This window comes from Lepisma saccharinum, chromosome 17 (genome assembly GCF_977018435.1).
Source record: "Lepisma saccharinum chromosome 17, izLepSacc3.1, whole genome shotgun sequence".
Taxonomy (NCBI): Eukaryota; Metazoa; Arthropoda; class Insecta; order Zygentoma; family Lepismatidae; genus Lepisma; species Lepisma saccharinum.
The window spans coordinates 50,679,150-50,693,188 of NC_139245.1; the positions used below are offsets into that span (position 1 = coordinate 50,679,150).

Here is a 14,039-nt window from a genome sequence, read left to right on the forward strand (position 1 = left end):
TATTTTGCTATTATGGTTGACGAAACTTGTGACATATCCATCCGTGCACAATTAATATTCTGCATTCGAACTGTGAATAAAAAAATGATATTTTTGAGGAATTCGTGGGCTTTTATTAGGGGTGACGGGACGGGAAAAATTTTCAATTTCCCTACTGAGTCAGGAAATGTTCAAAATTTCCCGAAGCTCTGAAAATGTCTAATTATACACGTCATTTTCACTTTGAGTGATTTCTGGATTAAAAACTAACAATTTACAATGCAGAAAACGTCGAGAAATAACGACATTTTCAAATGACAATTCGGTATTTCCCGACTGCACGGGATCCCGAAAATTCTGGAAATCATTTCCCGAAGTCCGGTTCTGCTGGAACCTCAAAATAGTTGCGCATGGCAGCAAACTCGGTCTTTGTTTTATCGTGATTTCTAGTGGCGTAGCGTTATAGTACGCTCGTACGCCCGGCGTTCCCAGATTTAAAATTTCAAAAATGCGTAAATGCTCTGAATATAAAGTAAAACGTAACTGATTTCATATATGTTTGACCTTCATGGCATTATAATAGCTATTTTTCGCGATCCGCTTGCAACGCTTCACTAACAACACTCGTTCTAGAATTTTTTCTTCAATGCCTTTCCTGACCGGACGCCGAGCAGGTTCGGCCTAAAGGACTCTATATTCCTTGCTGCCTTTCTGGTGGGAAAGCTTGGATCTCTTCAGCAAGCGCGCAAATGCTCTCTCGTACGCCAGCGTACGGAGCAGAGGTCCAATATCATCACTCATATTCGTATGCGCGATTAACCAAAAGTGGTAGAAAAGCGAAGTAAAATGAACCAAATCAATCAGTAGTTGGATCCTCCACAACAATGACGTCTACTGTTGTGCAGAGGCGCTGGTGATTCAGGTAAGTTTTTTAATGACTTGCGTCATGTACGAGGGACGTTCATTAAAGATTTCTCCTGACCCAGTTCTAGTTAATATAAAATACTGAAATTTTATATGTGTAATGATACATATGTGCATAGGTCATGAGAGAATTTGCAATTCTGAACTCCTCTTAGTTTTTGTCTTACAAGTACTAAATTGAGACAAGGTGTAGTGATGGGTCCAGTGGAATACCAAGCAGTCATCAAGTTTCTTTACTTGGGTGGCCGCACACCAAAGGGAACTTTTGATGAGATGAAAGTGACCTATGGAGAGGATGCCCCATCGTATGGCGTAGTGAGGCACTGGCATCATCAGTTCAAGTGTGGTCGGACTTCAGTAGAAACTGCCCCCATTCCCGGGCGACCGCAGTCATCCATTGACGATGACACCATTGGGCAAGTGAATGCCGCCATTTTGGAGGATCGCTGCATAACTGTTCGCCAACTATCTGAAGATGTCAAGATTAGTGTGGGCTCTGTCGAAAAAATCATCCATGACCATTTGCACATGCGGAAGGTGTCTGCCAGATGGGTTCCTCGGCTACTCACACCTTTCCAAATGCAGGAATGAGTCACGTGCTCCCAGGCTAATTTGACCATGTGCCAGGAAAACCAGGAGGAATTTTTTGACAGACTAATCACCCAGGGTTAAACGTAGGTCCATCACTATGACCCAGAGACCAAGGTCCACTCAAAGTAATGGAAGCATCCTGACTCACCACCATCAAAGAAGGCCCGTGTCCAACCCTCAGTGGGCAAAGTGATGCTCATGGTTTTTTGGGACCAGCATGGAGTAGTTGTGATGGATTTCTTGGCGAAGAGTACCACAATTACCAGGACGTACTACACTTCACTGCTGCAGAAATTGCGGAAGCCCATCAAAACCAAGAGGCGTGGCATGCTGACCACAGGCGTCCGCATCCTGCAAGACAACGCTCCACTTCACAACTCGCATGTTGCCCAGACAGAAGCACGGTCCTGCAGATATGGAATCCTTCCTTATCCCCCGTACTCTCCAGACCTCGCACCATCAGACTTCCACTCCTCCCAACCATGAAGTCATTTCTGAAGGGAACGCATTTCCACGACGATGAAACGTTGATTTCTGAGGTCAAGCCATGGCTTCTGGAGCAACCTGCAGACTTCTACAAACAAGGTCTCCACGGATACATAGAACGATGGGAAAAGTGTGTGGCCATTGGTGGTTCCTATGTAGAGAAGGACTAATGTCTGTACCAATTTTCGTTTATTTCCAAACATGGGAACTGGTTAAGGGGAAATCTTTAATGAACGTCCCTCGTAGAAAGGTATAAAAAAAAGGTATAAAACACCAGAGTGTAAAACATATATGGTATAGTGAGGCATCTCATTTTTTAGCTAAAACATGCATGGATGATGTTTTATTGAAAACCCAGCTGACTTCAGGCAAATAAACAATACCTGTGGCGACTACTACCATAAGTAAATTATTAAGCAAGAAAGGGCCGACCCTTCCTTCGGACTTGGCATTCCCACTCGAAATGTCCATGCTATGCCACTGGTGATTTCATCATGCTATGTATGCAATTACGTCTGTAACACATACTGTGAAGTTGTAGCGATTACTTTCACATAAATGTTTTAAGATTAGGTCCCTTAGCATTCTTCTAATAATAAACCTAAATGCTCTCGTAGTAAGGTTAGGTTCCGTTAGCATTAAAATAATATAGCTAAATGCTTTCTAAAGAAAAACGTTCTAAATTACCTGTACATTCATTCCCACTAATTATGTACTTGCATTTTTCTCGTCTTCATCTGTTCTTAAGATTTGTAACATCCTTTTAGCAGACGAATGACGTGGCAGGAGCAAATTTGACGCTTATTCTTACTGCTGACACGTGCGTGGCAGCAGATTCGGCCACAAAATAAACTACGGGTGTATGAAGTTCAAGAGATGAGACTTGATGCATTTGACGTAGGAGAAATAAAATTAAAAATAAGGAATATACGTTCAACCAAGAATGATCGAAAATAGAAAAATCAAGGAAATTAGTTTTATTTCCAGACATGTCCTTGTGGATTATTGTATTCATTTCTCGTGAAAAAAAGTGTGTAGACCGTTTCAGAACTTTTTTTTTTTAAAGAAAAATCGACAACGACGTCGATGGGTTCATTCTGTGAAAAGAGCACAAAACAGCTGCAGTAGTATAATAATATCGGTTCAAACCAATCATAAGTAAGAATTTCATCATAAGTAAGAAGGGCCCTCAGAGTAATTTTTTACGATGTACTTTTTAATTTTTTATGTTATGTTTGAACCTCGAGAGCCCTCGAGTAATCTTCTACGATGTATTTTTTTTTATTTTTTATGTTATGTTTAAATCTCAAACTCATCATAAGTAAGAAGGGCCCTCAGAGTAATCTTCTACGATGTATTTTTTTTTATGTCCTCGAGGGGCCCTCGGCGTAATGTTTCATGGTCTAAACACACTCCGGCAATATTTTTTTCACGGGATAAGGCAAAAACGTGCGGTAAGTCTTCTTGCGACCAGATTACGATTGCTATCGATTCCATATACAAGTCGCAATTTCCCGAGACTAAACCCGTGATCGAACCCATGCCATCTGCAGTCCTCGTTCAAAAAGCAAGGAGCACCTGTGTATGGATTGCAACATTGAATAATAAATAACCCAATGAAAAAATGCCTATGAATCTCTTCGGATTTAAAAAAATATTCAATCTGTAGAAATAAGAATTCCAATGAAAATGGATAACATGAATATAATTAAGGAGATTCATTGCCAATTAAAAGTTGGAATTATTATTCATCTTAATAGTGAAAAAATAAATATGCTGACCAAGGCAGTAACTTATTTTATTAAAAACATAAACTAAACGTAATCAGGATATTTATTTTTTCATAATCATGGAAACAAGGCTTAATGGCGTTATAATAATAATTTTAATGGTATCTGGTATCAAGTGGATGAGGATACTGGTAAACAATTGCTTGTATTCAACAATAATTTAACGGCTTATAAAATTCCCGTCACAGGGAACATTCAAATATCTGTTCCTGTCTTGCCTAAAGGGGGGAGGGGGCATTTGTACACAGAGGACGAAATTTGTACAGGATAACACAATAATATGATTCCTAACACAACATACAAGGAAGAAAAAGGCGATTTCCTCTATACTGAAATAATTGGGAAGTATGATAAAATAATTCCTCTCTTTATCGAAAAATAATAATTTATTCTCTCATGAATATATAAAAATACCAAACAAAAAAATAAAAAAATAAAAAAACAATGGATACCTTTGAAAATAAAAGGCGACGAAGAGATACAAGATAATTCCAGCGACATTGCCAGATTTTACGAGATTCACTGTGACATTGGCAAGAATGTCCCAGTGTGAAGAACCAAATTTGTTCGGTTTTCCTGAACAAAGTTGGTTTCACATCATTCTACAAGGTAAGAAGATTAAGATAAAGGTTAGAAATAGTAGGAAGTAAATAAGTGTTAGTGTTTAACATTAATATTATTTATGATCACAGATACGAAATTACATAAGTGTGTAATTGGGTGGGTAATGTTTTCTTAGGATAAGTTTTATTGTGTGTCGTGTGCATTAGTGTTGATGGATGAGATGAGGAATGGACATTAACACGATTCTATGAATGTTAAGCAGGGTCTATGTTCTAGTATGTTATGTTTGAGATTGTGAGAGTATTATTGGCTTTGAGATGTACGTATTAATAGTAGGAAGATATATGAAAGAACGAGTGGTACCTGATGCAAGGAGACTTGCGGGAGACCAGCAAGAGTAGGTCGGACTGGGATGAACATCGGTACGACGGTTGGTACCCGGGACATCATCAGGAAGGGAAGAAGTAGGGAGGGATTTCCTGGGAAGTATCGGGTACATTAGTACGTTCGGTAGTGGAAATATAGAGAATTGTCAAGAATCAGTGAGAGAAGTTTGCAGTGTGTTTAGTAACGAGAATAAAGAAGGGGGTGTAAGATTACAATTTAAGAAAGAAACGAAAAAGAAGAATCTGGGTTAAATTCGGTTGGTTCCTAGGTCGAGTCCTTGCAGTGTTATCCTTTGCCTTTCTCCGGGGAGGCGTAACCTTTTTTCGTTTTGGCGTATCACTGTCTTCTGTATTAGTGTCTCCTTCTTGATGTTCCTGTGGTAGGTTCTGCTTCATTATCCTCTTGGTGATCTTAGTCCTAAGGAGGGATGTCCTGTTGTTGAGTTTGTCGAAGGTGGATTCTTTGTGATCTTCTGGGGGGTATATTACATTCCGGAGGTAGGGGTTGAATGGGGAGATGAGTGATGCCGGATTTGAAGAGGGAATGTTCCTCTTTCGACACCAGGTTTGTTAAGTCGTTTAGTAACGTAAAGTGCTCGGGATTTCTTATTAACTGGTACGTGTTGAAGTTTGGTAGCTTTTGTCTTAAATCTTCGTTTTGTTTGTTTGATGTCTGGCAAAAGAAGGCTTTATGTTCCGGTGTGTCCGTCTCGGTTTTACATTTCAGGCATTTATCAGTCTGTCTGAGGTTGTGCTTATTTAGGTGTTGACCGTAGGGACCGTGTCCCGTTAGGAAATGTATGAGACCTCTCGTGGGATGGAAATGGTCCATCGAAAGTCGTTCTTTTATGTTTGGAAGGAAGCTGTGAAGTCTCCTTCCTTGCGTAGCTTGTGTCCATTCCTGTTGCCAGACGCTAAACAAGTGGTTGTAAATTTCTGGTACCGTGGCAGGGCGTATTCCAATTAGTTTATAGATTTCGTCCTCTTGTCCATTTCTAAAGTAATACTTTGATGCTCTAGTTTTAATAACGATTTCAATAGGCTGTAGGCCCGCAATCATGAGAAGAGCCAGGGTTGAGGTTGTTCTGAATGCACCCGTTAGGCGAAGTATCACTTTGCGTTGTGAAGATCTCAATCTGTTTTTAATGTACTGTTTACTGGTTTCCATGGCCCACAGGGGCGAGCCATAGGAAATAATAGAATTATATATGGTAATAAGATATGTTTTTATGTGTGATAGTGGAAGGTTGTAGTTTGCTGAACTCAATGTGGCTAGACTGTTTATAGTTGTTTCGGCCTGGGTTGTTGCCAGGGCTATGTGTCTGTTAAAAAACATCTTCTCTTGAAGAGTAATACCAAGGTATTTAGCTTCTCTTACTCTTTTTAAATTTCTTTCTCTGAGTTTGATTTGAGGGTTTCTTTGTAACTTCCCCTTAAGGATAATATAATGAGTCTTTTCCGAAGCTATTTTGAGTTTAGCATGATCACACCAATTGGATAGCATATTGATTGCAGTAGATGCTTTATCTTCGATTTCCCTTCTTGAGTTACCGGAAGTGAGCATGATAATGTCATCCGCATAAGCTATGATCTGGTCTATGTCTGGATGGTCTTGTAGTTTCATAAGCGCAGGCTCCAAGTTAGTATTCCAAAGCTCGGGTCCCAGAATGGAACCCTGAGGACAACCTTTTGACGTGATCTTACTCATTTGTAGATCCGGATATTTGATGCTAACTTCTCTGTTAGAGAAATAACTTTTCAGAAGTAGGAAGAGTGTACCTGGGCAGTTCATATTTTTAAGTGTTTGAAAAAGGCTGGGCCACCACAAGTTGTCAAATGCCCCGGCGATGTCCACCATAATTCCAACCATGTACTTGTTTGGAGTGTTTTGTGTTGTAGACGATAGCAGGCGTAATGCATCGTCAGTGCATTTACCTTTCGTGAACCCAAATTGTATCCCTGATATGGGTTTGAGCAGGCGAAATTCTTTGAGTCTTTTTAGGATAAGTTTCTCGAAGAGTTTTCCCAAAACGTTGAGAAGGCATATTGATCTGTATGAATTGACCCTGGTTTCATCTTTATTTGGATGTTTCTTGATGATTATTAAGTTTGCTTCCTTCCAGGTTTCTGGGAATATCTTCTGAACAAGGCACTCATTAAATAGTTGAGTAATGTAAGGCGTAAGTACTGGGGTTATTTCTTGTATTTTTTCCACAGGAATTCCGTCTGGTCCCGGGGACTTCTTCATTTTCATGCTGCTTGTTTCGTTTTCTACTTCCTGGGTAGTGAAAGGTAATATTGGTGATTCTGGATATGGCTGGTGATAGATTTTTCTTGTATCCTTATTTTCATCGCTGTCGTTTTCAGGTTTGTCGTCTGGTATGAGATTCTTCATTAAGAAGTTGATGGTTTCTTCCAAGTCCTTTGTCATATTCGTGTTGTTCTCGTCATTAATTAAGGTGGAAATGGTTTGCGGTTTTTTTATTTTGCCGGTAGCGATTTTATACGGGGTGCCCCATTTATTTATTTCCAGACGTTTTTCGATGAAGATATTCCATTGTTGTGTCTTATAATTTAGTAGCTCGGTTTCGTATTGCTTTTCTTTGGCACGGTAAATCTGGAGGTTGGCATTTCTGTATTGTGCGATGATGGATTTTTGATATAGTTTCCTGGCTTTTTGCATTTGTTTCTTAAGGTTGGTTAATTTCTTTGGCCATGGCTTCCTCTTCATTTTCCTTTGGTTATTTCTGGGTGATGAATTTTCAATTGCTTGTCTGATGTTTGCAGAGAGTTCCTCTGCGAGCGTGTTGAGTGATTTTTGTTGGTCCAATTGTTCAGGGATAATGAGCTTTTCTAGGAATTTTTGATGATCGATTTTTCTCCAGTTCAATATGTTCTCCTGGTTTGTCTGTTCAAGCTGATGTTGCCTGTAGATTAAGTCGAATAGTATTAAGTTGTGGTCGCTTGTTGTGGCGAGATCTATAACTTTCCAGTTTTGGACATCGCCCAAGGCCCTTGCATTCGTGAGTGTTAGATCAATGTTGCTTGAGGCGCCCGCCCTTCCCCTGTAGGTGGGGGGATTATCTGGCTGATTTTCGACTTGTAGGTTGTGCTCAGAAATGAATTCCTCAATGGTGTCGGTTTCTTGGCTGTACCACCACGGAGAGGAGGAGTTCGTGTCAGCTGTGATTATGATCTTGTAGTTTTTGTATGCATTGCAGATCAGATCGATTTTTTCCAAATATGGGTCTATGTCATGGCTGAATTGAAAATAACTATTTATTAGGATCCGAGAACCATGCTCGGAAGATATTTGAGCGCAATTTATGTGTGTGTCACAAAATTGTGCTATTTTGGTGATTGTTAGATTTCTGTTTAGGTTAATTATTGCTGCCATGGTTTGATTGCGGTCCTGAATTGTGTGAACGTTGAGTGGTATGTAGGGAATTTTGTTTTTGGATGTGTATGGTTCTTGCATGAGAATTATGTCAATGTATTGCTCTTTGCAGTAATTGATTGTTTCAAGTGTTGCAAGCTTGCTTCTTCTGGTGTTGATCTGTGCAACGCGTATCTTGTCGTTATCTATGAGTGCCGTACTAATTGGTGGCATCGGGACCATTCGTTTGTTGCTATGAACTCCATTCTCCCGTGTGCCCTTACAAAGTCCGCGTAAACATCGTCAAGTACCAGGGACTCTCCGCGACGTCCGAAAGCTGTCTCGGTTAGCCGGAGCAGCTCCTCTGTGTCGGTAGGAAGGTTGTAAGTTTTTAACGTTATCCTGTCCACTGCTTCTGGTATGGGGAAGGTAATAGTTTTGCCCTTGCTATGCTTCTTCCTGACTAGTAGTCTCAGTGCAGTAATGAGAATATCTCTCTCTTCTAGGCGTGAAAGTTTCAAGTTGTGTTCGAAGTTTCTATATATTAGGTACGGATCTGAGGGATGGGATGAGTGTTCTGGCGAGGGTGATGGAGGTTCCGAGTCAGTATCGAGATCGGTGTCATATAAGTCAAGTGTGTCTTCTGCAGTGAGTTCAATTTTCTTGAATGTGAGAGGGGTGTGAGATGATGTGTCAGATGTAGGTGTTCGTGTCAGAGCGGGTTTTATTACCTCAATTGGGGCAGAAGGTGTTGGAAAAGGGTCGTTGAGGATGGAATGGGTGTTTGTAGTGAATTTTATATTCTCCGATAGGTTGGACGGTTCAGTAGAGAGGTCGAGAAGGGTTGGGGGATTGAAGTATGTGCTATATGGGTACATGAAGGGGGAGCTTCTGGGTTTAGCGTGGAAGAGTTTACTAAATCGATTGCTTTTTTTAGTCGGTATGCTGCCGCTCTTTTAGCGTTTTTTTTCCTACTTGGTGGATTTCTTTTCCGTTTTGTTTTAGGGGTGTTCTCCATAGTCTGTCTTGTCCACTAGTCTTTGCCACATGAGGGTGTATGTTGGGCAGTCTTTGTTGTCTTTACTGTTGCATGTTTTGTTCCTGTTTTTACATGGAATGGATGTTTTCGGTTGTTTTTTTTTATCACAGTGTTGGCGTTCATGATTCTCATTTCCACAATGGGTGCACAAGGGTTTGTTTTTGCAGTATTTTGCTACGTGGCCCAGATCTCCACATTTCACGCAACGTGCAACCACGATATAATCTTTGATGAAAAGAGATAGGAACGGTAAATATACGTTTTCTGTGCGAAGAAGGATTTTTCTAATTTTACTTGTGGTTTGTACAACTAGATGTACTGTGTTGCTGTTACGGGGTCCTGTTTTAAATCTCACATTGAAATCATTTGTGTATTCTTCATATGGAATTGATTCTTGGAGATTAAGGCTGTAAAATTCTGTGTAAAATTCCTCTGGGTCTTTATTGGCCGGAACGTCATATATGATCAGAAGTGGATCCTTTTTTCGAGGGTTTTCTACTTTGATGTTGTGTTTAGGAAGATGTTTATTATTAATTAATTTCTCGGCTCCTTCTCTGGAAGCTGTTTCCACTATCACCATTTGATTTGTGGTTCTTATGCTTTTGATTTTGATATTTTCCCTCACTGGATTTACTGTGGTGGTCAAAATTTCCTGTATCTTCTTAGCACTCATTTTCCTATCTTTGTCGGACATAAAGACAGTGTGCTTTACGGTAGATGTGGCTTTCTGTATTTGTTGTTGTTTGTCGGTTTTTTTTGTTGATACAACCTGGGAGTATAATACGTCTTCTCTAGGGGTTGCAGATTGGACATGGTGATTTCTATCTTGAAGGATTTTATTTACGGCGTTGAGTGATTTGTTCTCCGACACTGTTTCTTCATGTACTTGTTCTAATTTGCTCATCAGTTCTAAGAGGATGGATTTTCTTTCTTCTGATATGTTTTTATCTTTAGCGACGAGGGTAGTAATTTCTAATACCAGTTTTCTGTGCATCTCTAGCTTGATAGTCTGAGAAACGGGAACACTGTCTATTGAAGATACGCCAGTCGCATTGGAGTTTGATGTCTGAACGTTGGTGCCTGGTGTCTGGGAGGAAGGGGTGGAAGGGGCTGAAGGGGTTTGCAGGTGACGGGTTGAATGACTTTTTCCAGTGGTCCTGGGGCTGTTGTAGGGGCGAATCAGGCTTCCTTTTTGTCAGAGGTGAAGGTGGGGGGAATGACGGACAGGGCCACCCTGTTCGAAACCAAAGTGAGTGTTTTGCTTGGGGTTAGAATTTTTTTTTTGGGTGTGGCGCCACCGGTTAATTAATTAATTATACAAAATTCACTAAATTTAAATATACATTCTGAGATTACAAATCTCCAAACTGAAATAATTAATCCCATAGTGAAAATTCATGGCGAACTTAAATCCCTACTCCAAAAATATACCAATTTAGCCTCAATAGACATAGTTTAAAACTTGGAAGTTGAAAAATGAACTTAATAAATTCCGACAAATTCAATGAAGCACTTCACAGCAATTAAAACAAGGATTAGACAATCAAGCAAATACTATTCGTACCGAACTGCTTTCTATTATTCAAAATATAAAAACACAAGAGCAATACGAGCAGGTTAATGCTAGTATTCTCGAATTACGAGAGTAATTTCTACCTTTCGAAATTTCTACACTAGAAAGTATTAAAACTGATTTTAAAACATATAAGTTACACAGGGCCATAATACAACTGAAATCTGTCCGATTCCCAAAGCTGCTGATAAGGCTGACATGTAACTACAGGCCTATTGCAAAATTGTCAGTACCAGCAAAACTCTTCGAGCAGATAATATACAAGCATATATATTTTCATATTAAACCCATTCTTTCCCCCAAACAGCACGGATTTGTGCAAAAGCGCTCAACCGTAACCAATCTTGTCGAACTGACAAGCTACATTGCACCCAGTATAGCTAATAAAGGGCAAGTTGTCGTTTTATATACAGACTTTTCAAAGGCATTCGACACAGTTCAACACGATATATTAATACAGAAATTAGCCAACAATAGCCTTTCTCCTCCACCTATAACTTTTCTTTCTTCCTACCTGCAGAACCGCCGACAATATGTCGTGTATCAAGACTGCAGATCAACCGAATACGTGGCCAGTTCAGGAGTCCCACAGGGGTAGAACCTAGGTCCCTTGCTATATTTAATTTTTATAAACGATTTGCCTGAACTACTCACAAAATCTGAGACTTTAATCTTTGCTGATGATGTTAAAATATATAAAAATATCGAAAACGCTGATGACTGTACAATATTACATGAAGAGCTGAATAACTTGCTTCAGTGGTGTGAAATTAATAAAGTCAGCCTAAACCTAAAGAAATGTAAACTTGTATCATTCACCCACAACAGACACCCTATTCAACATTCATACACTATTTCTAATGTGTTAGTACAAGGTGAGAATATCGTTACCGACCTAGGGATTACTTTTGACCAAAAGTTAACATTCCAATCACATATTGCCCGCATTTTAAGCGAAGTTCACAGAAATTTGGGATTTGTAATGAGAATGGGTAATCAATTTAGAAAAAAAGGAAACATTTCTCTTGCTGTATTATACGCTCGTCAGATCTAAACTCGAATATGCTTCTCTTGTTTGGAATCCGCAACTTAAGAAAGATATCGAAAAATTAGAAAAGCTTCAAAATAAATTTCTCAGATATCTACTATTTAAACTTGATGGTACATATCCAAAACTCACTCCTAGCAACATATTACGCGAAATCTTTAATATTCCGTCACTCGACGAAAGGAGGCAAACAAGTCAAATAACTTTTCTCTCCAAGCTTATCAATGGTAAAATTGATTCTTTTAATCTGTTGTCGAATTTAAATTTTTATGTGGCAAACTGTATGTTAAGGCACAGAACTGATCTCTTTCAAATCCCCCTTCTAAGAACCAAAATGACCGAAGCTGAACCCATGAGGAGAATGTGCAAGTTATTTAATTTAGTTTCTAAGAATAATCCAAGCGTAGACCTATTTAAATGTAATTGTAACATTATATCTTTTTGTTGAATTTCTGTATGTTTTGTTTTGTTTTGTTCATTGAATTTTGGTTTTCTTTCAGCTTGTAAGGTTATATCCAATAGTTTAGCGTCAATTATTGTTGTTTTGTCTCTGTGTTCCCTTTGCTTCTATAATCTAATAGTTAATTTCTCACAATTATTCTTAAAAGTAAAATGTATATTGCATCATTCATATTTCTTGTTAATTTTCTTAGTTATGTTCTTGTTTATGTAATGGTGTCATCCCATATTGAACACTGTAATTGGGCATGCGCCTGTTGTGTTTTAATTAATAATAATAATAATAAAAAAATAGAAGTTTAAGCCAAACTACAAACGTTGGAAGATTTTATAAATAATTTACCTTCATCTTCCGAATTAAATGCCATCGCACGCAGTGCTGCCAGTATCAAATTACAGTTGGAGGCTTTTGAAGATATCGGGAAGATACAGGGTACCATAGCTCATATTCAAGACACTTTGACAACCATGAGAAATGAATTGGCAAATGCACAGGAAAATCTCGAATTCAAGTTGCCAAGCAATAACCGAATCTTTAAATATAAATCAACGACAAATTACTAAATTAGAAAATCTCAATACCGAATCTGAATTTTCCCATTTTCATCATTTGATCGATTGACATTCAAAACAAATTACAAATATTTCAACAATCTACGCCTACACAAGATGACATACAACAACTAAAAGATGCTTTGAGCAATGTTGCAGATGCTACGGAGTTGGATGCTGTCAAACAAGCTTTCACCACACTTCAAAATACTGTAGCTAATTTACCCACTTCCCAGGAGTTAAGATCTGTAAAAAGAGCAGTAAATCGAATACTCAAGTCAGAGGACATCAATAGCATTCAAGCGGAAATTGCTGAAATTGAAGACACGATTACTACTTTGCCTACCAACCAGATAATCAACGAACTTCATGCATTGTTTGAAGAAATTGGAAGTCAGGTACACGATCTTGCAAGAAAGAGTATTAAATTGAAACTTGCAGAAAGTATACAGGAGATTATTTCTAACATTAAGCTACAAATTAGTACCCTCGAAACAAGTCAAGAATCTGCTTTATCAAGTTTTACCTCACAACTTCATGATCTCAAAGAACAATTTAAACAATTAAATGTCGATGTGAAAATCAAACCCAACTACGACGAAGTGGTACGCACTATAAACGAATATCAAGAATCAGTATTAAGCAGATTAGACGATCTTGAATTTCGTCAATTTTCACTGTTGAGATCGTTAGACTTGAGAGTGTAGCAAATGTACGAGGGCACTGGACTTATGCTAATGCAGGTAATGTTTACAAATTGTATCCCTACGGTCAGTCTCATGAATTATTTTTTTTGATGGGGATATTAAGTTTTTTGAAATTTGGCTATGTAAAGAAGGGAAAACATATGGAAGTGCCATATTTCACCATACAGAGAAAAGATGGTGTGTACAAAGCACTTCGTATACCTATTGCATATTGGGATGAACAATTATCTGGTTTTTGTGTGGTAGCTGGTGATCATTATTATTTGAAGTGAAACAATTATACCCTGAAAATAATCCATTTTATGTCATATTTTCTTATAACACCCGATGACAAGACAAGATATAGTTAATGAATTTCATAAAGCAGCTCGTCGCAACTACAAACGATTGAGTGTGGTAACGATAGGTGTAGATGATTTGCTTCAAGCTGATCTGATAGAAATGAGCACAGGAACTTTAAAAAAATTACAGAAGATAAATCGTGGTTACAAATATATATTCACAGTTATTGATACATTCAGTAAATATGGGTGGGCTTTTCATCTAAAATCCAAGACGGGTACTT

At 38.7% G+C, this 14,039-nt stretch overlaps 1 protein-coding gene across 1 annotated transcript in view; it reads right to left on the reverse strand.

Annotated features, from left to right (window-relative positions):
• The window catches only part of LOC146001409 (uncharacterized), a 57,735-nt gene extending 48,761 nt beyond the window's left edge, over positions 1–8,974 (reverse strand). The window contains exons 1-3 of the mRNA XM_083138726.1: positions 8,381–8,974; positions 6,996–7,037; positions 3,955–3,979 (exon numbers count right to left, since the gene is read on the reverse strand). Coding sequence (XP_082994852.1) covers positions 3,955–3,979; positions 6,996–7,037; positions 8,381–8,974 — 661 coding nt within the window. The remainder of the gene's footprint in view (positions 1–3,954; positions 3,980–6,995; positions 7,038–8,380) is intronic.
• Between the last annotated feature and the right edge of the window lie 5,065 nt (positions 8,975–14,039).